The sequence below is a fragment of the Morchella sextelata genome (assembly GCF_020137385.1).
Source record: "Morchella sextelata strain SCLS chromosome Unknown scls_1, whole genome shotgun sequence".
NCBI lineage: Eukaryota > Fungi > Ascomycota > Pezizomycetes > Pezizales > Morchellaceae > Morchella > Morchella sextelata.
The window spans coordinates 884815-908546 of NW_025408616.1; the positions used below are offsets into that span (position 1 = coordinate 884815).

At 45.2% G+C, this 23732-nt stretch overlaps 7 protein-coding genes across 7 annotated transcripts; 4 read left to right on the top strand and 3 right to left on the bottom strand.

Moving 5' to 3' along the window:
• Positions 1 to 1898: 1898 nt before the first annotated feature.
• On the bottom strand, positions 1899 to 3017 carry H6S33_000218 (uncharacterized protein; the record flags this gene model as incomplete). Its single annotated transcript, XM_044831571.1, has 5 exons — positions 1899 to 2358; positions 2413 to 2533; positions 2684 to 2782; positions 2845 to 2913; positions 2981 to 3017. 5 exons carry the CDS (start codon positions 3015 to 3017, stop codon positions 1899 to 1901), a joined length of 786 nt encoding a protein of 261 aa, XP_044699777.1.
• Positions 3018 to 6094: 3077 nt separating this feature from the next.
• On the top strand, positions 6095 to 6759 carry H6S33_000219 (uncharacterized protein; the record flags this gene model as incomplete). The annotated part of the gene is made up of 3 exons (XM_044831572.1): positions 6095 to 6160; positions 6219 to 6424; positions 6501 to 6759. The coding sequence occupies 3 exons, from the start codon at positions 6095 to 6097 to the stop codon at positions 6757 to 6759; spliced, it is 531 nt and encodes a 176-aa protein (XP_044699778.1).
• Positions 6760 to 9041: 2282 nt separating this feature from the next.
• Positions 9042 to 9726, top strand: H6S33_000220 (uncharacterized protein; the record flags this gene model as incomplete). Its single annotated transcript, XM_044831574.1, has 3 exons — positions 9042 to 9232; positions 9308 to 9366; positions 9524 to 9726. 3 exons carry the CDS (start codon positions 9042 to 9044, stop codon positions 9724 to 9726), a joined length of 453 nt encoding a protein of 150 aa, XP_044699779.1.
• Positions 9727 to 10612: 886 nt separating this feature from the next.
• Positions 10613 to 14982, top strand: H6S33_000221 (uncharacterized protein; the record flags this gene model as incomplete). Its single annotated transcript, XM_044831575.1, has 6 exons — positions 10613 to 10846; positions 10897 to 11100; positions 11157 to 13126; positions 13193 to 13703; positions 13757 to 14710; positions 14764 to 14982. The coding sequence occupies 6 exons, from the start codon at positions 10613 to 10615 to the stop codon at positions 14980 to 14982; spliced, it is 4092 nt and encodes a 1363-aa protein (XP_044699780.1).
• Positions 14983 to 16184: 1202 nt separating this feature from the next.
• Positions 16185 to 20060, bottom strand: H6S33_000222 (uncharacterized protein; the record flags this gene model as incomplete). Its single annotated transcript, XM_044831576.1, has 5 exons — positions 16185 to 16846; positions 16906 to 17263; positions 17323 to 19308; positions 19361 to 19992; positions 20051 to 20060. 5 exons carry the CDS (start codon positions 20058 to 20060, stop codon positions 16185 to 16187), a joined length of 3648 nt encoding a protein of 1215 aa, XP_044699781.1.
• A 758-nt stretch (positions 20061 to 20818) lies between these two features.
• H6S33_000223 (uncharacterized protein) lies at positions 20819 to 22217 on the top strand (the record flags this gene model as incomplete). Its single annotated transcript, XM_044831577.1, has 6 exons — positions 20819 to 20933; positions 20998 to 21019; positions 21077 to 21211; positions 21420 to 21600; positions 21655 to 21877; positions 21934 to 22217. 6 exons carry the CDS (start codon positions 20819 to 20821, stop codon positions 22215 to 22217), a joined length of 960 nt encoding a protein of 319 aa, XP_044699782.1.
• A 369-nt stretch (positions 22218 to 22586) lies between these two features.
• Positions 22587 to 23673, bottom strand: H6S33_000224 (uncharacterized protein; the record flags this gene model as incomplete). The annotated part of the gene is made up of 5 exons (XM_044831578.1): positions 22587 to 22670; positions 22753 to 22968; positions 23079 to 23209; positions 23310 to 23467; positions 23639 to 23673. 5 exons carry the CDS (start codon positions 23671 to 23673, stop codon positions 22587 to 22589), a joined length of 624 nt encoding a protein of 207 aa, XP_044699783.1.
• Positions 23674 to 23732: the final 59 nt, after the last annotated feature.

Sequence of the window (23732 nt, forward strand, 5' to 3'; positions counted from 1 at the left end):
ATTGTAGTTAGCGATGGTATTTGCTGTTCGATTGTCTCAATTAGTAATACAGAAAAACAACATGCTTCATCAAGACGATTTTATAGAGGTGGTTGGATATCTTGGCTGCATAACCTCCGTTCCCAACTCCCCTTTTAGAGTGCTCTAAAGTAAGTAGAAAACAAAGACCCTTAGAATCCCCCAGGGGAAAAACTGAAGCGCATGCGTATGTATACCGGTTACGGTATGCTATACCTGATACAAAGAAAGAAAGAAATGGGGGTGTATGATACTTAGGGCCCGTTTGGGAGCCGTTTAAAACAGAGTTATGGGGGCTTAAAACTCCGTTCTGGCGGAAACTCCGTTCTGAGAAAACAGGTTGTGTTTGGCGACCCATTTTGCGGGTCCAGAAAACAACGTTAACTCCATGAAAACGGAGGTTTTCAATAAGCAGCTAGGACCTACTTTTTTGCTTAAAACTCCGTTTCGAAATTTCTCCGTATCCCACCCACTAACGGAGAATGATTGAAACGTTGTTTTCTACTGAGGCCATCTCCCAAACGGGCCCTTAGTATAAATACTTACACGTACATAAGTACTATTTAGGTGCAATACTTAGATAACTTGCCGGATTATAGGTATATATATACCATATGTACGGTTATCAACGAGTAGAGTAGATTGAGTAGCCGGCCGCGCGGGCTAACTAGCAACTCGTAGAGCACTTTCTTCCAATTAACCCAGAGTAAAGTCCACAAGAAAGGCATTCTTGGTCCCAGGGTTCAAGGGTTTTTTATTTTTTATAGAGTCTAGGATAGGCGGGGGAGTGGTTCAAAACAAATGCATGTAGTGCTCGAGGCCGGCATGATCGATCTGACACTAGGTATTAATTCCACCGAGGTTATGAAGGATGCTAGGAAATCGCAGTTGATATCGATAATTAAAAAACAATCAGACGTAGATATGGCTAAATTCCGGGCTTACCCGAAATCCCAGACCATGCACTGGAGTAAGTACTTGAGTGCTATCATGTAGGTACTCCTCATGCCACATTTCTACAACCACCCCCATTGAAGGTCGCACTCTAGTCTCCTCGTTATGGGCGCCAAGGGTTTAGATATGTCAAGCACCAAAACAAGGAAAAAGATAATGTTAAGCTTATTGATCAAATAAACTTAAGGTATATCATGAGCTTCTATCATGAGCTCATGAATACTTAATATGGAGGACCCCCGCTGATACATAGCTATGTAGATAATTACATAAAGTTCACAAATATTAGCTATTATTACCACATAAAATTGCAAATCCTTCCCCCATAGTTCATAGAGAAGGCTAATAAGAGATGACCACCAAACCGCTAGCTCCCGAAGTAAGCTCCCGCACCCCATAGTACGTCCTATACCTACATGTACATATGCTTTGATATGACATACTTGTCATCAAACTAAACAGGTAAGTCAGAGCTTTGATGGATACGCACATTTTTCTTCATCGAAGTATGGCAAGCAGCGCCGTCAGGCGGCAACTAATCGACCTAATTGGACAGAGCAGGATGAGTGCGCCTCTAAACCCTCATATTCAGTTTTTAGGCCTTTACTAGAGAAGGCAGGAAATGCCTGCAATGAGACCAACGGGCATCTTGAGAAGGTAAGAACCAGAGATCATGATTCTTCGATGAAAGCTTCGAGGCCAGGTAGAAAATTTGGGGCTGTACTTGTTTTGTGTGTGTTTTTCTACTGCCGCAATTATTGTAAAATATATATTCGTCCCTGTTTGTCTTTAAATAACGTCCCTCATGCCACACCTAACTATGAACCATGATCTGCTTCTGCAAATATGGTGTTTTTTCTTTTCTTTGAAATGTACATATTATGATATGTACCGTTTGAATACGAATTCTGTTTAGTAGTTTTGAACTACCCATCAACATCGGCAGATATTGGCACATTCTTTAAAAGCCTTTTAATTCCCTTTTCGGTCCTTTTAACAGCGCTTCCCCAATTCATTTCTGAGGCATCTTCCCCTCTTCCCTCTTCATCGTGGTCTGTATCTTTAGATATCGCCTCTGCAAGTTTCAACAGGGCTTCTTGTTGGGCATCACGCAAAGCGGTGATAGATAGGTCTCCGTCTTGCTCCCATCCTTCCCCTATGACGAGGTCTTGGTCAGCCACTGTGATAAGTATATCCTGGAGTGACCGAGTAGATGAAATGAGGTTTTTCGGAAGACTTGTAGTTGATATCTGAGAAGCGAGAAGTTGTTGGCGATCTTGAGCTAGGTTGGATGACGGCCCCGTTAAAAGCTCAGAGAAAGAAGAGTCCAGAGCCTTTTCTAGAAGCATAGCAAGGTTTTCGGAGAAACCAATAGCATCATTCTTACTAGAAACCGGTCATTCATTACTGAAATTATGGAGATTTAGAAGGATAACTAACATCACGAGTCTTTGCTGCTGTAGAAGCTTTATGGTGGTTTCTTCCTTATTTTTTGCCTTCTTTTTGAACTTGAGAGCGCTGTTGTCGGATTTAGTCTTCTTATGCTTCTTTATTTCTTTCACTGCAATCCTTAGTAAATAGAATACTTGGTTAATGACAGCAAGTAGGAATCTTTCCAACGTTTTCTTTCGAATAGCATCATTTCTCTTAATCATGCACAGTGACTGTCAGCATGAGTGTGATGAATTAATGTAGCCCAACGTCAGGATACTGTACTGTTGAGAACGACTATCTTCATAATCATCGTCTTCCTCATCCTCTACTTCTCTTCCGTGATCATCATCCACATCTGCTTCGATTTCCTCCTCCTCTATTTAGGTATCAGCTTCATTCAGAATCTATTGCCTTATTTGCGCTTTCCTGGGAACTAACCAACAGTGGTCGATTTAGACTTTGGTTTTTTTGCTTTGGGTTTGTCCGTTTCTTGCGCATGCTCTCTGTCTTTATTGTTTTATCATCTATCAGAAAATATCTACCATATTCTCACCACGAATTGGCGGTAACGTACCTAGGCGTTTCCGTTTTACAGGACCACGAATAGCCATAACCGGTGGAAGTATGTAGTTGTGTTGAGAATGAGCTGCGAGACGTTGAAATTGCCTTTAATGGCGTAAGCTACAGCCTGGATTAGTCAATTGACCCACTACATACTTATAGGGCACCTTTTCCTAGCGTCTCGCTGATCCCGACACTGCGAAATTGATTACGGCGGGTTGGGGATCAGATCATTGATTTCGAGGCTCTGCGGGCCGTACAGTGACGTCTATGCTTGGCAGGCAAGATATATTGAGAGAATTCGAAGTCCAGATACATGTATCTACATGTATGTATTACATGTATGTATTACATGTATGTATTACATGTATAATTCGAACCTGATAAACTGTTTGCTGAAGGAATATGCCTTCCCATTAAGGATGGAATTTATCTCCGCAAGTCTCTGTTTAATACCCCAGTAAATATCAAGGATTAAAGAGAATTTATCTAAGTACATATTTACATAGTCGGTACTTAAGGTGATATACATGTATATATATCGATACTGTATCTATATGTATGTGCATTTACTCACAGGGAGCTATATATGAATACGGAATGTGTACCCTCCGCCGATTCAACCGCGTCATGAGAAGTGAAGTCCCCTAGCGAGTGAATTCTAGCTATGGGATTGCTTTTGCGCGTGTCAATACAAGTACATATTGTAGCTACATGTATCAAGTTCGATTCGTCATGATTTCTGAGTACCGCACCACTTATTTCTACCCGATTATATCGGGGTCTGGATCCGGCCTTAGTAATTTCTGCGTGCCGTGAGCTCTTTGGTGGTTCTTTGTAAAAAGGTGAAGGTACGTACCGAGCTTGAATACCGTTCGAGTGATAATTTATGATTAGTGAACTTTGATATTAATGATAGACTTGATTCATGCCCCTTTGGAAATGCCATCACAACTCTCGAGCCTCGATGAAAACCGATTTTAACGTGGATCATTAATTTCCAAAATTAGCAGGGTTTGGATAAAGGCCAACGTTTGCCCTGCATTGAGAAAAAATCTACCATGTGTGTGCTGTAGAGTAACGTACACGCGATAAGTCGATAAGTCGATAAGTTAGGCTTGATCACATATTTTGCCAACAACTATGAATGCCTAGCCCAACAGTGATCAAAGCTTTGGTTGGGTCTTCCAAGAGCCAGTCCGGTGGGAAACGAGAGGTGGTAATAGTGAGTAGAAGAGACATCACGAATCATATGATGCTAAATTATTACTGGCAGGACTGCCTTAGACAGCACAGACATGGTCATTTGCTGTTTTCGAAAAGAAAAAGATTCGAGATGAAGCACATCTTACCATTTTGGATGTTCCAGAAATTCTTAGCTAGGGATCCTGGGTCAGCATAGAGTACTTGACGACACGGCAAGTTGTGGATAGACATGTAAGTACATTTCTGGAGAACAGCCCCCACACCTACGGGTGAAAACAAAAGACCTTCCCAGTGTGTCATTGGATGGTAATTAACCAATTTAGTTGAATAATCCAGGGAAACGGATTATCTCGTGATAGAGAAGTGTTTATATTGCTGGATTTTGGAGGCACATATTTTCCTTCTATATTTTTTTCGTCGAAAAGGATTGTATCTACAGTATCCTAGGGCATCGATCGAATGTCAACCCTGCGAGAAATGACGCAACTGTCACAATTGTGTGCGCTAATGACCCTTGCATATGTGCACGGTGGCGTACGACGTGCGGAGAACAGCCAAACAACACAGCAGCATAGAAATGGCAGTATGTAGTTTTCGAGTAAGAAGATTATCGCCAGAATATACCGAGATATTCGGCAAAAGATATCAACGAGCCATTACGAGTTCCAAAGATCGCGGCGAAGCAGGGGAACCGAATAGGTACATAGGGTGCCCTGATGTAGAGTACCTACATGTACGCACCGGACCGGGCCAAGAAGTAGGTGGTCTCTCGCTGACGTCTTGCGCTTATCTCCATTTAAACTCTAAAGCCACAAGAGCGCATGGGCTAGGCTTTTTCTTGTCAAGTCGGCCTTTCGATCTCGTTCTCGACCTCTCTAGATCTAAACAAGCAAAGCAAAGCAAAGCAAAGCAAAGCAAGAAAAGCACGCGCCCACGTCGTTGTGCTTCCTCCCCGCTCCTCTCCCTTCTTGCCCCCCTCACAACCCTCCCCTCGCCCGCTTATCCCCCGTTGTTCCCGTGCTCGCTTTGAGTTAGAAAGGCCGCTAGCTACTACCATCTCTGCCGAGTTCTGAATCAACTTACAGTACCCTGAGCTACTCTAAGTCTGTGGCACCCAGCTCACAGAAATACTCGAAAGTTCCGACAAACCCGATAGTAAAGGTACAATTCCTGAATTGCTCCTATTGTACATAAGAATATTTTGTTTTATTTTTTGCGAGTACTGCCGTTTGTTTGACGCTTAGACGTTGTTCAGACTATCTCTACTCTACCATACCATACTTACAGAGAGAGAGAAAGAGAGAGACCCGCGAGAGAGAGAGAGAGAGAGAGAGAGAGAAAGAGAGAAGGACCTACACCGGTCCAAGAGCCCCACCTTTCTCACCCCTCTTCTGAACGCCTCTTGCAACACAACCCCTCCTCACCCCACTGCATCCCTCATCTCTTGCTCTCACTCTCTTCATCGTGTCCGCCGGGAAGAAGTAGCAAGCTCCTGAGAAATTCGACACACATAAACCGAGTACCACGTTGTCTCTATTTTCTTTTTCCATCATTTACCCCCTATCCTCTGGTTCCCCTTCCTCTTTCATTTACGGAAAAAGAAAACCAAAAACCAAGTCTCTCGTCAATAAAAGCGTCCGTCTACCAGAGTAGCGTGCTTTTTTTTTGCCAAGGTAGCCCCACCCGGACCACAATCACTTTATTTGACGGTGGCTTCTATTGCTCACCCGCCCCAGCAGAGTGTGACATCTCTCCATCCCATCCAAGCAGCACTCCGTTCCAGGGGTCCCCTAATTCGAGAAACTCTCTTCACGTTGGAATCTTCTTTCCTCTGATACATTCTGCATCAACCGCTATAGCGTGACAACAACATCTTTACATCTACATATTCCAATCTTTTGTTTCCGGAGGTAAACTCGAGATGCCTCCAATCGAAGTTAAAGAGAACAATGCCGTGGTTGAGGACAGAGAAAGGGAGAGGGATAGGGTAAGCATCCCGAGCCGCCATTGTAACTTGAAAGGGTGGGGTACTGATTACAGCAAAGCCGCCCACAAACACCGTTAGCATCAAGCAGGAGGAGGAGGAGCTTGTGGTGGATATCTCTGATATCCCCGAGGAGATAATCGATAGAGCCACATTCGATCAGATTCTAGAAATGGATGATGATGATGAACGCGATTTTAGTAAGACGATTGTGTTCGGGTTTTTTGAACAAGCCGAGGATACATTTAAGCAGATGGAGAACTTTGTGTACGTTTACCACAATTCCTTGTGGCAATTATATTCACACATATATTAACACTGCGACGTACGTTGTACACCTCAGCAAGCAGAAGGATCTTCAACAGTTGTCTTCCCTCGGCCATTTCTTGAAAGGCTCCTCGGCAACCTTGGGCCTCACAAAAGTGAAAGATTCATGCGAAAAGATACAACACTTCGGAGTCAAGAAGGACGAGGATGGCACACATGACATACCGGACGAGACGAAATGTCTGGAAAAGATCAAAAAAACTCTAGATGAGATGAAGGAAGACTACAGGCAAGCGGAAAAGTACCTTCTCAAGTTCTATGACGATGAGCCCTGAAATTTAGATTTCATGGCCCTCTGTTATTATTTTCCCTTTGTTTTTTTGGGTGAGGTTTTTTCTGGCTTCAAGTTCTGTTTTTTTCAAAAGGTCCTGTTCATTTCGTACAAGCACGCACTTGGGGAAGGACAAAAAAATGGAAATTGAGTTTGTAGTAGTTCTCTCTCAACCCGGAACAAGCTTTGCATGGCTTGTAAAGAAAGATGAGAGACTGCATGGCTTTGTTTGAACCCAATACTGTTTCTTCTTCCTGGGGTGTTGTTCATACTCCCACCTTTATATATCTTTCTTTTCCTTTGTTCTTTTTACTCGAGCATGTGTTGCTTTCTAAATCTGGTGTTTTTGGTGGTTTTATATGAATCCTCATCATGTTATTGCGGAGCTGGTCTTCTTATTTTTCCCTTGGTTTGGTGAAGTGCCTTGGAGAACCTTGCCCTTTTGTCCCCTCTTCTACATACTATATATTTATGATTGCATGCGTGAAAGCGGCACTTCGGGCTACTTGTGGTCATCCATTTGATGAAATACCCCCTGAAGACATCAGGTATCAACAACCACCCCTTAATAAGTCAATTCAAGCACCGTATATGCGGAATCGGGTTTGCACATTACACTTTATTATACCCAGAGATTTGAATCTTCACAAAGTCTATCGCATATACAGATTTTCAAGACCAGAAACTCTGCAAGTGTGGCTTGATCAATCAATGAGCCCTTTTGTGATGCAATACGATAACACGCGATAAGGCTGCCACGATCCCTCCTTGGCTGATGTAATTGCGCATGATCCCGTGTGAGTGGGACGGGATATTTTGATTCGCAGCACTAGGTGGGGTTCCCGACTGTTTGTTCTACTTTGGCTGTCGGGAACCTTTCTGACGTCGTGACAACTAGCCGGTACCGCGGTGGGAACAGTGAAATTTCAGATTTTATTTATTTTTCCACTCTATAGCGGAAAAGGGGGGGGGGGGGGGGGGGTTGCTGTCGCTGATAATAAAGGTACATGATCCATATCTACATGTATATACTTGGACTGATTATTTAACTCGGGTTCAACGAGGTATAAAACAATTGTGGTCTAATATCTCGTCTTGTCCACAATGACAACAGAGTTGACGTTTACTTTTTCCTGACCTGCGAAGGGGAGTATGCATGTTTTATGAGTTGAGGGATGTCTAGAAATCTTCGATGGCCAAGGAGAAGTAAAAATCCACGTGCCAGTAGATGGGCATGAGAAATCTCTGATTTGCTTTGTTGCCGAGGGTCGTACAATCCTATTGTTGGCTAGCTGGTTGTAGTGAAATACCATATGCTAATTCTCTCTCTGAGGGTTGGAAGTTCCAGTGTTAGTAGAAGGGATTTGCTCTACCTTTTTTAGGCTTCCTGAGATTGGATACAGCGAGAGGTAGAACCACCGCAGAAACAGGGGTCTAAAAACAGGGTTTCTATGGCTGGGAAAGCCAATAGGACTCCTCCCATACTTCTACAATAATCTTACCGCAAGCTGTATAAGGCTGTGAATGAGGCGACAGCTGTACTTTAGAGTGCCTATGACATCTATGGCTGTCTCGGCCTGCAGTCTGCGGACACAGTCACGAGTACTCTAGAATAGTAGATGGAGAATTACGGCGAGCCGCATCGAGATGCAGTGACGGGTGTGTGCATAGTCCGCAGAGTACATGTGCTCCACTGCATTATGTATTTTTGAATAGGAGATGTGATTATATTAGACAGAGATGTGGAGTACCTACCTACCACAGGCCAATGATATGTGTTTAGTCTGAAAATTTGGGCTGGCAAGAACTCGAGACCACTTCAGGAGGAGAGAGATTCCTACGTGCCTGTCGCAAATCAGTTGGCGCAGCTATACACTAGGGGCAGGGACACGACAACTAAAGACGGCCGTAAAAATAAGGATTGAAGATCTGACCATATATGGGGACAAGCGGAGGCGGCGGCGGTCTCCGATGTGAAGCTGGTAACACCGTGACCAAATCACCAGTAGCCTTCCCTCCGAATTCCGACTATCCAGGGAAGGGGGGAGCCGAACGATTGAAGGAAGTGTTTCTTTTTCGCCCCTAGATTAACGGTGATCACCGCTGTCTGCGGCACCAATGTCAAGTAAGCCGAGTTCTTGTATGGGCGAATGAATAAGTATGTACAGCGCCTACCAAGAAGTCTTCGTGATAGGTAGTCGATTAGTAAGCACGGGCATGGGCGCGCCCCCATAAATTGATGTTCCTCGATGAGGAAGGAGCTGTAGACGGACCACGATCCCAGCCATGCCCCCTCGAGTTCACCCGCTCTTTAACCCTGCCGATGTCACTCCCAGAAAAGCCCTCCCCCCCAGTAAACAGCCTAGAACAACTAGAAGACAACTAGGTCGATATGAGAAGGGAATGATCATTGCCCTTTATCATACGATGCAGAACATTTCTCAAGTTGCCAATATTATGAGGAGGCCATGGAAGAGGTGTGTCTTTGATGGTCTGGGGTTGTTTTTGGGGTCGTAAGAAGGGGACATTCACACCACTTATTGTCAACTCAGTCAACAAACAAGTCTACCTACAGATGCTACAATACCTCCTCCTACCTGTCTTGATTCGAGTCAGCAACACAATAGGTGATGCTAGATTTATGCAAGATAATGCACCTATACACAAGGCAAAAATTGTTACCGAGTGGTTTGAGGAAAATAATATAGAGGTTGAGGTGCACTCATCTTATTCACCTGATTTGAACCCAATTGAGCATGTCTGGGTAGAGCTCAAGAAAAGGCTTCAAATTCAATACCCTCAGATAAAAGACACACCTGGAGGACCTGATAAAGTAAGAGAAAGACTGGCTGAAGTCCTGCCCTTGGTTTGGGACACAATACCTGAGGAGTTCTTTGAGAAGTTATGGAGGTCTATGCCTGACAGAGTGGCGGCAGTTATTGAAGCAAGAGAGTGGTATACAAAGTACTAAAATGTATTTAATTCTATATATTCTCTTATCTCTCTACACTCAAATGTGGTCGTCCTCGAAATCGCCGACACCGACGCTTGAGGACCACGATGCTGCGCTGCCTCGACGCTGGTGCGCGACGACCGCAACGGCTCGCTTACTAATCAATCACGAAGACTTCTTGGTAGGCGCTGTACATACATAACCTTCGGGGTAATAGGGCACGCTGGTAATTATGTACTCTAGACACTACTTCATGGATTCTGATTCGGCACTTCATCTGATTCGTCACGTAATCATGGAGTATGACTCGGTTAGATGGAATTGTATATTGTCCCATTAGCTGTACATGTACTACACAACAGCCAACAGGAACATCGGGGCCTGGACAGGTTGCTGACTACATGTAGTATTCCAAGCCAACCGCTTCCTCCCGGAGCGGTAATCCCCGGATACGTAGAAGGAAGGTGGATTGCTATGGTATCCCTATCAGAACGAGAAAGTCAAAATATTGATCTCGACTTGTACAATTGTATGAAGTTAGACGAGGCGGAATACTAAGGCAAGGCCGGAGTTGATAAGATATCTATAGATCGGCTGCAGAGGATTAAGGTACAGAATGTCTCATTATATGATTTAGCGTGTCTCTTCTACCCTCCTTCAGCAAAGGCTGTCCATGTTAACGTTTCTGTTCGTTGCCATAACTTAGTGCGGGGTACTAATCTCGCTATCGATAAGCGTTGGGGCTCTTAACCCTGATCATCATTACCGGCCGCTAGACACGTGCACTACTACAGGGTCACCGATAGCCGGCCGACCTGTACCTACCTACACTCGCCACTTCAGAGCATATATACTGAACAAAACCCGAGTTTTTATTTCAAGAGTGCCTGCATCCCTATTCATAATGGCACCGGGACTTTTAAACACTCCAGCTCCAGCTCTTCCAGGGAGTGAGCTTGCATCACTTGCTGCTGTTACCTCTAACTGGGACGATTCTGTCCAATTTTACCTGAATGGCACGAAAGTAGTGATCGATTCCATTGATCCGGAGATTACTTTGCTTGAATACCTTCGAGGTATTGGTCTTACTGGTACGAAGCTTGGATGTGCCGAGGGGGGCTGTGGAGCTTGTACAGTTGTAAGTACTGAAAGAGCTTAGGAAGTAGGGTTTTAGCTAATAATTTGAAGGTCGTATCGCAATATAATCCAACCACGAATAAAATTTACCATGCTTCTGTGAACGCCTGTCTTGCGCCTTTGGTTAGCGTGGATGGAAAGCACGTTATCACGGTGGAGGGGATTGGTGACAGCACAAAACCACACCCGATCCAGGAGCGCATTGCAAAGTTTCATGGTTCACAATGTGGTTTCTGTACACCGGGAATTGTTATGGTATTAAATTCTATATCGCTGCCCACTTAAGAATAACTTCTAACACCAGATTTTAGAGTCTCTACGCACTCGTCCGGAACAATCCAGAACCTACAGCTCATGATGTTGAAGAAGCCTTCGATGGAAATCTCTGCCGATGCACTGGATATCGACCAATTCTTGACGCAGCTCAAACTTTCAGCGTAGAAGCTGGGTGCTCAGAAGCATCAAAAAAACAGAACTCAGCTCCGGGTGGTTGCTGTATGCAGGGTACAGACGGGACACTCCCAGCTGGGTGCTGTAAGAACAAATCAGCAGCTGGGCTTGAGGATGTCCCAGTAAAAAGATTTACGCCACCGGGTCTCATCGAGTACAAGCCTGATACAGAACTTATTTTCCCACCGGCTTTGAGGAAACATAAATTCAAAGCCTTGGCTTTTGGCAACAAGCGTAAGAGATGGCTTAGGCCAGTTACTTTAGAGCAGCTTCTTGAAATCAAACATGCTCTACCGTCTGCAAAGGTTATTGGTGGATCCACAGAAACTCAGATTGAAATTAAGTTCAAGGCCATTCAGTACACTGTTTCTGTCTATGTCGGCGATATTCCAGATCTCCGACATTTCTCATTCGAGGATGATCATCTTCATATTGGTGCAAACATCACATTGACAGACCTTGAGGGCGTGCTCAAACAAGCTATTGAGAAATATGGCCCTTCGAATTCTCAACCATTCAACGCTATGCTGAAGCAGCTGGAGTACTTTGCTGGTCGCCAAATCAGGAATGTGGGGACTCCTGCTGGTAACCTTGCTACCGCTTCACCCATATCGGATCTTAATCCTGTATTCGTTGCTACGAGAAGTACTCTAATAGCTCAGTCTCAGGAGGATGGCGAGATGGAGCTGCCAATGTCTGAGTTTTTTAAGGCATATCGAACCACAGCTTTACCGGCAAATGCGGTACTCAAGAGTATTCGGGTACCCATCGCAAGCGAGAAAGGCGAATTTATTAGGGCTTATAAGCAGGCAAAGCGGAAAGATGACGATATAGCGATTGTCAACGCTGCTCTTCGAGTTTCTCTCAGTGACGACAATGTCGTGGAATCTGTGAATCTAGTATATGGCGGCATGGCACCAACGACGATCGAAGCTAAGAAGGCAATGTCTTATCTAGTCGGAAAAACATGGGGCGAGAAGGAGGTCTTGGAAGGGACAATGAATGCTCTTGAGCAAGACTTCAATTTGAGGTTTGGAGTACCGGGTGGAATGGCAGTTTATAGAAAATCATTGGCGCTTGGATTCTTTTACAGGTTCTGGCATGAAACTGTTGGCATTCTGACTGGTGATGTTGAAGAGGAATTAGTACACGAGATTACCAGAAATATCTCTTCCGGAGAGAGGGATCAGGATAGTACTCTTGCGTACGAGCAAAGGGTGCTTGGGAAGGGTGTGCCTCATGTAGCCGCAATGAAGCAGGTTACTGGAGAAGCACAGTACACGGATGATATGCCAAGGCACACCAACGAATTATACGGATGTTTGGTTCTTAGCACAAAAGCACACGCAAAGATTTTAAGCGTCGATAGCGAATCAGCATTCGATATTCCTGGTGTACGCGCGTGGGTAGATCATCGGGATCTGGAAAGTCCAGAGTTGAATTGGTGGGGTGCTCCCATGTGTGATGAAGTGTTCTTCGCCGTTGATGAGGTTCACACACATGGACAGCCTATTGGGATGATCCTAGCGGATTCCCAACAGCAAGCTTCTCTTGCTGCAAGATCTGTTAAGGTGGAATATGAAGACCTCCCAGCAATCCTTACAATTGAGGAAGCCATTGAGAAGGAAAGTTTCTTCGAACACTATAGGTACATTAAACAAGGAGATCCTATCGAAGAAGCGATGAAGACGGCGGATCATGTATTTACGGGGGTGGTGAGGATGGGTGGCCAGGAGCATTTCTATCTCGAGACAAATGCATGTCTCGTGGTACCCAAGTTGGAAGATGGCGAGATTGAGATTTATAGTAGTACTCAAAACCCTACAGAAATGTATGTCATATCTGCACTCTCTAATGGCTCAAATTTGTGGTCCTCAATATTAACATCATCTTATAGTCAGACATATGTCGCTCAAGTTACCGGTGTTCCGGCAAATCGCGTTGTTGCAAAGGTGAAGCGTCTTGGTGGTGGTTTTGGTGGCAAGGAAACAAGATCAGTTCAACTTGCAGCAATATGTGCTATTGCAGCGAAGAAGACCAAACGGGCAGTCCGATGCATGTTGAATCGGGATGAGGATATGATGACTTCCGGACAACGACATCCATTCATGGCACGCTGGAAGGTTGGCGTCAACAATGATGGAAAACTTGTGGCCCTTGATGCCGATGTTTTCTGTAATGCCGGATGGTCACAGGATCTTTCCGGAGCCGTGTGTGACAGGTCATTATCACACATCGATAATTGTTACAAAATCCCAAGTGTAGATGTCCGAGGAAGGTTATGTAAAACAAACACGATGTCGAATACCGCTTTCAGAGGCTTCGGTGGCCCTCAAGGGATGTTTATCGCTGAATCCTATATGGAAGAGATTTCAGACAAGCTGGGAATTCCAGTACACAAACTTAGAGTAAGATATCCAACTCTATTTGGTGGTTTAGGATCACTCTAACATACCTCCAGGAACTCAACATGTATAAAGAAGGGCAAACTACACATTATAACCAAGAATTGAAGGATTGGCATGTTCCAATGATTCTTGATTCTCTCAAGACAGAGGCAGATTTCGAGAGACGTCGTCAGGATGTCGATGAGTTCAACAAAACCCATAAATGGAAGAAGAGGGGATTATCCTTGATACCTACTAAGTTTGGTATATCTTTTACGGCAATATTCCTTAACCAAGCTGGTGCCCTAGTTCATATCTATCACGATGGTTCAATTCTCGTTGCTCACGGAGGTACTGAAATGGGGCAGGGTCTCCATACGAAAATGGTCATGGTTGCAGCGGAGGCACTAGGTGTTCCTATGGATGCTGTTTTCATCTCAGAAACATCAACAAATACTGTGGCAAACACATCAGCTACGGCGGCATCAGCATCTAGTGACCTGAATGGTTATGCTGTTTACAATGCTTGCCAACAACTCAACGAACGTCTTAAGCCCTATCGTGAGAAACTTGGAGCAGACGCAACCATGAAGGATCTTGCACACGCAGCGTACTTTGACCGGGTTAATTTGAGTGCAAATGGTTTCTACAAAACACCAGATATTGGATATGTCTGGGGCCCAAATACTGGTCAAATGTATTTCTATTACACACAAGGCGCAGCGCTCGCAGAGGTGGAAATCGATACACTGACAGGAGACTGGACATGTCTAAGAGCGGATATCAAGATGGATATCGGAAGGAGTATCAATCCTGCCATTGATTATGGTCAGATCGAGGGGGCCTTTGTGCAGGGACAAGGGCTTTTCACAACAGAGGAATCATTGTGGATGAATAATGGGCAACTGGCAACTAGGGGGCCTGGAAATTACAAGATTCCTGGATTTAGAGATATCCCACAAGTCTTCAATGTTAGCATGTTGAAGGACGTTGAGTGGAAGCATTTACAAACCATTCAAAGGAGCAAGGTAAGCCTCAGTACCCAAATCCCAATGCTTCGCCTTCTAACCAACAAATATAGGGTGTCGGTGAACCGCCCTTGTTCATGGGTAGCTCAGTGTTCTTTGCGATCAGAGATGCTCTCAAGGCAGCTAGAGCTGATCACGGGTGCACGGAGGTTTTGAATTTGATTTCACCAGCCACGCCTGAACGGATAAGACTTTCGTGTGCGGATGATATTATCAAGAGGAGCTATGTCAAGCCCGAAGAAGGCGAGAAGGGTTTCTTTGTTAGTATCTAAGCTGTTTTATTTATTGAGATTTGGTTGTTTCGTGTATGGGTCTAACTACTTGTACCGGGAGCTCTTTTCTTTATATACATATATATATGTAATATTGCACTTTTTTGCTTCACTTATGATTTTGTTGAGCCAACTCGAGCATATAAAGATAACCATGTACCTTTCATAAGAGTAGCCAGTAGTCACCTTGTAATGGTACGGATCCATACTTTACTGGTCATTTTATATGACGCGCAAACATCAAACGCTTGAAAATTCACACCACACTGAAATATATGCCTTTGGAGGATGTTAGGGTTAGGGTTACATGCAGCAAGATGCCAACTCTCCGTTGGTTTATAGCCCTTGCTTCATCTAAGATGATAATATACCTAAAAGAATACTAATCTAAAAATCATCTACAGTGGTAGCTTCCTTATGAAAGGACTAACTAACGATATTTCGTACCCTTATTACTTCGGTCGTCATTTTTTGATTCATAGGGCCTACAGGGTTGGGATTCAAATAAGAAAGAGATATGCTCAATATCAGACTGCGAATGCGAAGTCTATGTTTCCCTTTTCTGTGAAGACTTGTCTGGGAATTGGTATATAAATATCACCGAGCGGAATCCAAACATGTTTTATCACTCGCTCTCAATCGGGTGTGTCTTGGCAATAAACTAAGGGCAAAGATTCCTACATGTTGATTTTGGTTATTGATATCCATGAAGACAGCCCCCCCCCCCCCCTTTTTTTTTTTTTTTTTGTTTAATTCATTGATTTCCGTGAAGACTGCTGGATAGACTTGCCTGTTTGCGATTATTCTCAGATAGACTGGAAAATACGTATTTTCGCGCATGGCTGGCCATTGTGCCTAGGCCAGTGGTTCATGATGGGCACGAGACACGGAAAAAGAAAGAGATCAAACAAAAGTGTATTCCAAGCTTGTCTTATAAGTTACTAAAGAAGGGACCATCGTCGTCCTTGTTCTCTTGCGAACTACATGCACACAATCTATCCTACAACGGCAACGGCGGTGCCCCACCATAGCCACCCTACAAACTGCTGAATTAAATTCCCCTTTCCAAAACAAAACAAAACAAAAAAGAAAAAAACGTCGATGGGAGAAAGAGAAAAAAGTAAAGCTAGAGAAATGATGAAAGATAAGAGAAATACCGCGATCCGTACGACACATGAGTTCATTTACTTCCAGGCTTTTGTTTAAATGACGATCGAGAGTTCGTGCCTTAACAGGTGATCTTCATCCAGATTTGGGTAGAAGGGCACTAAGCAGTCTGCGCTCTGGACATACGCATTGTTATACAGTCTCCAATAAGGTGTCCTCACTTTTCTTGCAGGATGGAACAATCCCGCCCAGACGTAGTTCATAACCAACCCAGGTCCGATTGCCATCCTGATTGCGTCGATGGCCTCGATTATCCTGTCGATAACATGAGGTGATGTTTCGAACATATTTGGGTAAAGTAAGTTTAGCAGATGCATCATAGCATCCTCACAACCAAGGCCAACGACACCAAGTGCAACGTGTTTGACGACCGACGCAGCAGTCTGCCTGTGCACTTGGTCACGGTCGATAAGTGCATCTTCAAGAAGAGGAGTAACGGCGTAGACATAATCTTTCGCCATTTCGCCGATGTACTCAAAGAGGAAAGAAAGTGATTTTAAAACACCATTCTGGACGTTGAGCTCAGGGACACGATATTCGTTCATAAGGGCAGGGAGTACAGTGAAAGGCGCACAGGTTTCTGCGACGATACCAATGGCGACTGCTGTACAAACTCGAGATTGACGTTCTTGAACCCTCAGATTGTTGAGCAGGGTGGCCAGGACATCTTGGGGACCAATGGCTTTGGCGATAAACCCTAAAAATCATTGCATAAGATCGGTGCATATGAAAGAGTGTGGGGGAATAAAAACCTACCGAATGTGTTGTTCGCTGCTCGTCTGATCCCCTTCTTATGCGCCTTCAACATATCCAACAATTCGAAACAAATTCTCATCCATTCTCTCGCACTTACGAACTCGGCACCTCGATCCGCAATTCTACCTACCAGATCAATGGTATTCTCCTGCACTTTTTCGTGTCTGTTTCGAAGAATAGGGGTCAATCGAGGAAGGAGATCCTTAATTGGCGGTTGCATGCTATTGATACCAACGACAGTGACAATAGACCTGAGTGCGCCTAGAATGGAACCCAAAACTTCAGGATATTCCTCCCCAAGGTACTCGTAAAGTACGACACCTAGTTTACCCATCAAAGCATCTTCTCCGCATTGTTTCTAATTGCTTAAGGTTAGCTGATATTCTACGTCAAAAAAAATAGTGGGGGTTGACATACCATAACGACAGCAATTCTCGAAATCAGATCTGCACTTTGTTGTCTGACAGCTGAACTCTTGTTGTTCAATCTCCATAGGATTGTACTGACAATCTGCGGAAGGTACGGCTTACACCGCGTACCCAGAGCATTGACAACCGTTCCAAATCCGTTAAGCATAACGATATCCTCCATAGTCTGTTCCTGGAACGCAAACAATACACCATCTACCAGTCTTTCCTCTAGACGCTCACCAATATCCGCTGCTCCCAGAGAGGCAATGACCTTCTCAACACTTTCCAGGGTCATTTTACGGTATGGCTCGCTTTCATCCTTAAGGTGGTCAACGATCCGCTCTATAATCTCTCCACACCCGACTTTTTGGGCTAGATCAACTGTTGTCTCTACCACTTGACGATAATTCCGTTTATCAAGGGCCATCCTTCGTACCCAGAATGCCTTGAAAAATTCAGGGAGTACGTTCTCCTTCAGGTATGCCGCAGTCACACCCTCAGTTCCCGCACACTGGCTGACAACCTTCAAAACAACCTTTTTCATCTCCTCATCAGGGCTCTGGAACTCTCGTAGAAGGATCTCCATTACTTCAGATGTGTAGTAGTTTGCGTACTCCTCGTCCATAAGGGGTATGATGTATCCAACCGCCTTCAAGAAGCCAGCCAAACCCTTTCCACGCTGCTTCTTCGCACCGGTCCACAGAGGATTAAGAATGGTATCGAAACTCTCAATACCGTATGGACTAGCTGCTTCTGCCAATGCTGCAATGGCCAGACTGGTTACAGTTCGAACCTTGGCCTGCTCGTCTTCCAAGTTCGGGCCAATACACTCTACCAAGCCCTTCAAATGAGGCAGGATAGCACAACCCATGAGGATAGGAATCTGCTGCACAATTTTAACACCGGTATGCCTCGCTTGCCAACTTTTCTTACTGCGACAGACCGCCCTTAAGAACGGCAATAATGCGGGTATACCAAGCGCTGATGCAACGACGGCGAACGCTCTCGCAGTGGTGTTTCGCACATATTCATCGACGTGATCGATATCAGGTCGCATAGTAGAAATCATGTGCGCTAGACCGGCAGCCTTCGACAAATTGCTGATAATCTCGCGACCTTCAACACGCGCATAGTAATCCTGATCAATCAGAAGTGGCTCTATGACGACCAGAATTTTATGCACATACGGCCTGACAAGATCATCGAGCTTGTAAAGGATACGATCAATGACCTTCACCAATAAATGACGTTCCTGGTCCTCGAGCGTCTTCTCCATAAGCAGAGGCAGAATTTGGTTAAACAGCGGACCTGCGCCAAATTGGCGGGCATTATCAGTGAGTTGACGTAATGCTGTCTTTCGCATGGGAGGTGTTCCATTCTTGACCTTGAGAAGAAGACGCATGATCTTCCTCTCCTTCAGCTCCTCAACAGTCATCGCATTCTCGTCACCACCGTCAACAAGCTTCCCAAAGTAGGCCATATCCTCTGGCTTGAAGAATTGAAGATCGCCGACCCCCGGAATATCCGCAGGCATCTGCTTCCCGAGGATCCTGGCATTCTCAGGTTCCTGCATCATGAAGCCACCGATGCCTGTAGAGTTCATTGGTGCCGGCGTGGACATAAGCTTCCTTGCTGGTGTACGGATCGGAGCGTATCCCGGCGGGGGTTCAAGAATTTTATAACCTTCGCTAGGCAACATCTCGTCGAGCTCTTCATCCGATAGAGGCGCATTCCTGTCTCCATGTCCAAAAGTAAGAGGCATGTGAGGAACAGGGGTAGCAGAAACAGATGGGTGCATGGGAGTCACAAGTCCCTGATTTCCAACAGGTGTAGCAGCAGTAAGAGATGGAGCTTGATCCCATCGAGAGCGCTTTACCACTGGTGTTGCATCTGGGGCAGCTGCAATGTCCCATCTGCTTGCTCGTGGCTTCTTGGAATCTTCTTCCTTGATCGCCACGGCACCTTCGTCGCCTGCTACATCCCATCGCTTCTTCTACAAAGTTGTTAGCAAAATTTAAAGGTTAAGCTTGGATAATAGTACGTACCCTCTTCCTTGTACCATCAGTTGCAGAGCTCTCTCTGTCCGATTCTTCTTTTAGGCTTGCTTTGTACTCGACACCTTCCATCCGGTCAGCTCCGTTTCCCTCTTTTTTCATTGATTCCTCTATTTTCCGCCTAACTCTTTCCTCCTCCCTTTCAATTTCTTTCTCCTGCATGACCTCTCTATAGCTTCGACCCTCGCCATCTTCCTTGAACGCGTCTTTTCGTGTTGGCGTCAACTGTCTTTGAAACCTTCGCTTCTGGTAGTCGGTCTCTCTGTCGGCAATCTGGGCGCCCTTTGCCTTTGAAGTCATGAGATCGGTGTCGTCATCACCGGCGCCGGCAAACTCATTCAATAGCTCTTTAGAGGCTGTATACTGGCCAACCAACCTGCGTGTGCCGTCACCGCCAGCCATATCCACATCATCATCATCTTCTTCATTTACGGGAATGGAAGTGTTGTATCCAGCGAACTTGTCACCACCAGCGCGGTCGTAAAGGGTCGTATCGAATGTGTCTGTCAAAGATTGTTTTGAAGATTCACGCTGTGAGGTAGGATCAAAAGTTTTTGAACCAGGCTTTCCGGCCTTTGCCGCGTTGCGCTCCGCCTGGAGGCGGCGAATCTCTTCAAAATCCGCTGGCAAAGGGGAATCCGATTAGCAATAGCGCGTTAAAGGAGAATAGGGACGACCTACAGTCAGCCATGGTAGAATTTTCGAGTAAAGAATTAAAAAGTGAAAGAATGGTAGAGTGAGATTGATTAAGAGCCTTTCATATGTCGATATCGCTGGTTACTCGATGGAAGGCGTGGAGGAGAGAACTGGTACCCTAAGTTCAACCAGCAAGCACAACTAATGTTCGTGTCGAAATGTCGCCTCCCGATTGAGTCTGTTACCCGGACGTCTAGGGTTGCGTCAACTGTATACATACATACATGTACGTAGTTTAAAATCGTCGGTGATCGCGCATTGACATCCACACAGCTTGAGTTTAGACACAACAGTGCGATCGATAATTGATATTAACAAGATGAAATTCTTAGAAGTGAGTAAGAACTACATACACTACAGTATTAGAGGCTTTCTGCCGGAGTTTTATGACAGTCGTCTAACCTCGATATAACACCAACGACCTCCCACATCTCCCATAATGATCGTGAAACAAATAATTGGGCATTAGGCCATATCTACAACATAGGCCTCTTTCCCTCTCCATTTGTAGACAGAATTTTTGAATCCGCTCGTCGATGATAATATTCTCACTCGGATATATAATTATCCAATCGTTCCCCTTTCGGCCAATGTCGGCACTGAGCACTCTCCAAGCGCCAAGAACAATCTTCAAACATCCTGACCTCGGGGGGGGGGGGGGGGATACCTCAGCAACCACATAGTAGTAGGTCTCAGTAAAACACCCGTCCCCGCCATCCCGTCCCCATCTCCCCTCATAATAAACACTCCAAGATGTTCGCCTTGAAGCGCCTCTCGACTATCGGTGCCCGCGGCTACTCTACCTCAGGGTATGCCTCCACCGCAAAGAACCTCCTTATCAATGCCGACACCAAAGTCATTTTCCAGGGTCCGTGTCTCAATTTTTTATATTTTTTTGTTCGGGTTACTCTGATTCTAACATGTTTATATAGGGTTCACCGGGAAACAGGGAACGTAAGTTTCATCGTAGTGGGTGGTAGAAAAACTACGTATATTGATATATGGGCATAGTTTCCATGCCCGACAAGCTATCGAGTATGGCACAAATGTCGTCGGTGGTATCAATCCCAAGAAGGCCGGGAGCACACACTTGGATCGTCCAGTGTTTGGCTCTGTGAACGACGCAGTTAAACAAGTTGGAGGCGAGTAAAATTCGAAATCTAAGCAACTGTATGTGGTGCGAATGTGGGGCTAAAATGATGAGTACTTTGCTTTACAGCGGATGCCAGGTACTACCTCACCCCAAAACCACAAAGGGGGAAATCTTAACAATCTTATGAGAGCATACGGGCATGGTTGGAGAGAGTGGGCAAAGTTTCAGGTGCGGGTAGCTGATATTGAATGAACTACGCAGTGCCATTTTCGTCCCACCTTCTGTTGCCGCTGCATCCATCGAGGAGGCCATCGCAGCTGAGATCGGTCTCGTCGTCTGTATTACTGAGGGAATTCCCCAGCACGATATGGTTCGTGTTGTGGACATTCTCAAGACCCAGAACAAGACCCGATTGGTCGGGCCCAACTGTCCTGGTATTATTGTAAGTGTTCGTGGAATTCAATGTACAGAACTATTCAGCTAATCTTCAAAACAGTCACCCGGACAATGTAAAATTGGCATTATGCCTGGCTTTATCCACAAGCGTGGAAGAATTGGAATCGTCTCCCGTTCTGGTACCCTCACCTATGAGGCTGTCAACCAGACCACTCAAGTTGGGCTCGGCCAAAGCCTTGTCATTGGTATTGGAGGAGACCCATTCTCTGGGACTTCCTTCATTGATGCTCTCTCCGTGTTTTTGAATGACGAGGGAACTGATGGTAGAACCCCTCGAAATTTCATTTTTGAATGCAAACTGGGCTAATAGTACACGTAGGTATCATCATGATTGGTGAAATTGGTGGTTCTGCAGAGGAAGATGCGGCTGAATACATCACCACCAACAACCCTAAGAACAAGCCAATTGTGTCTTTCATTGCTGGTATTACTGCGCCCCCAGGAAGGCGTATGGGTCACGCTGGTGCCATCGTTAGTGGTGGAAAGGGTGGTGCCGAGTCCAAGATCTCTGCGCTCGAGAACGCCGGCGCTATTGTTGAGAGGAGTCCCGCAAGGCTTGGAAAAGCTCTGTATGATCAATTCGTAAAGCGCGACCTTTTGTGATCCGTAGTCTAAGGTGCTTTTATGAGGGATATAGAGGAGATGTAGCCAATTTCCTTTTCTATCGTTTTTTTGTTTCATTTTCTAGCTTTTCTGCTTTACTCCCTTCTTGTAGTTATTCTCGGGAAATATATACCATGCACGACTTGTTTTGGGGGGAGGATATTCAAGGGATCATATTGAACCTCTGGATGGTAAGATGGATTACTAAGATTACCGGGGCTTAAATATAATTCGAAGGCTTTTAGCTAGCGAGCTTGATTTGTTCATAGTATTGGAGACCCACGGACGGCCATGCAGTCTTCTTTATTGCAGTTTATTACAGGCAAGAATGAGATATAAGAGCTCCCCGCAACCTTAGCTTATCAAACCTTAAAGCTCGAGCTCTGTTATGCCATCAGCCCTTATGACCTTAACCAGCAATCCCTTGTAATCTATCGGCAATCTCTTGACCAGCTAGATAATCCGACCATTAGTTAGTTTATTTCTATAAAGATACTATCACCAGATAGATGATTAATGGGTGCAGTTAACCAACCTCTTCGTGACACATTCTCAACAGCTTCTGTCCTTCCTCGAGCGTAATGTTCGGATTGTGGTGCTTGTCAAGAATGGAAAGACAGTAGTACTGTGCATATCCATGCGCTGAATAGGGTGTGCGTGCTGACGCCGCCAAGTAATCCAGCCAGTAAAGATGAGGCTCGTTGGTGTTTGTGTCAAAGCCGCCGATAAGAAGGTTCACGTAGTAAGGTTTCTATCCGAACGCAAGTCAGTTACTAGTAGGGAAATAACCAGGCAGTAGGAGGGGTCTTGGATATAACAGTGTTTCGGGGTAGATGTAAAGAAGTGATAGAGAGCTCATACCCTACTCCTTAGACTCTTCGCCAACTCTCTCCGAACAAAGCTTGCGACGGCACTCGGCGAAAGCTGCCATTTCGAGTTATTCCTCATTCCATATAGCTGAACGTTCGCCTGGATATATTCCGCAAACTGGACTATCATATTCTCCCCGCATCAGCTTACTTCTTTGTGGCCCGGATCACCACGGTACAGAAGATGAATCTAGCGGGCGGAGGGGTAAAAGGTGGGGCTAACCAGTATCCCCGGCTTCTCCAGAAAACGCCATCAATGTATGCGGGTTTAAAGTGCGGGTCTTGTCGTCTTCCTCTTTTAGGACGGTTACGCCGCGCATGGCGGCTTTGGACGCCGCAATGAGGACGAAGTCTTGCCCGGTAATGCCTAGAAGTACTTCCCTATGAACATGCAAAGCCGACGATGTCAGTCAATTAACCCAATAACATTAGATGTAGGATGAGCACGAACATGATTACAAGATGGAGTTTGGAGATAAACGGTGATGGGGGATGATTCTGATGATAGTGGTGGTTGTGTGGTGGGGAGCTTGTGCGTTGAAGTGAAGTTACCTACGTTTGTAGAGCTTCGGTCGATCATGCTCCATGTTGTCTTGGCACCTCACGTTTGCCCCACTTACAGAATGCGGAAATACCCAGTAATTCT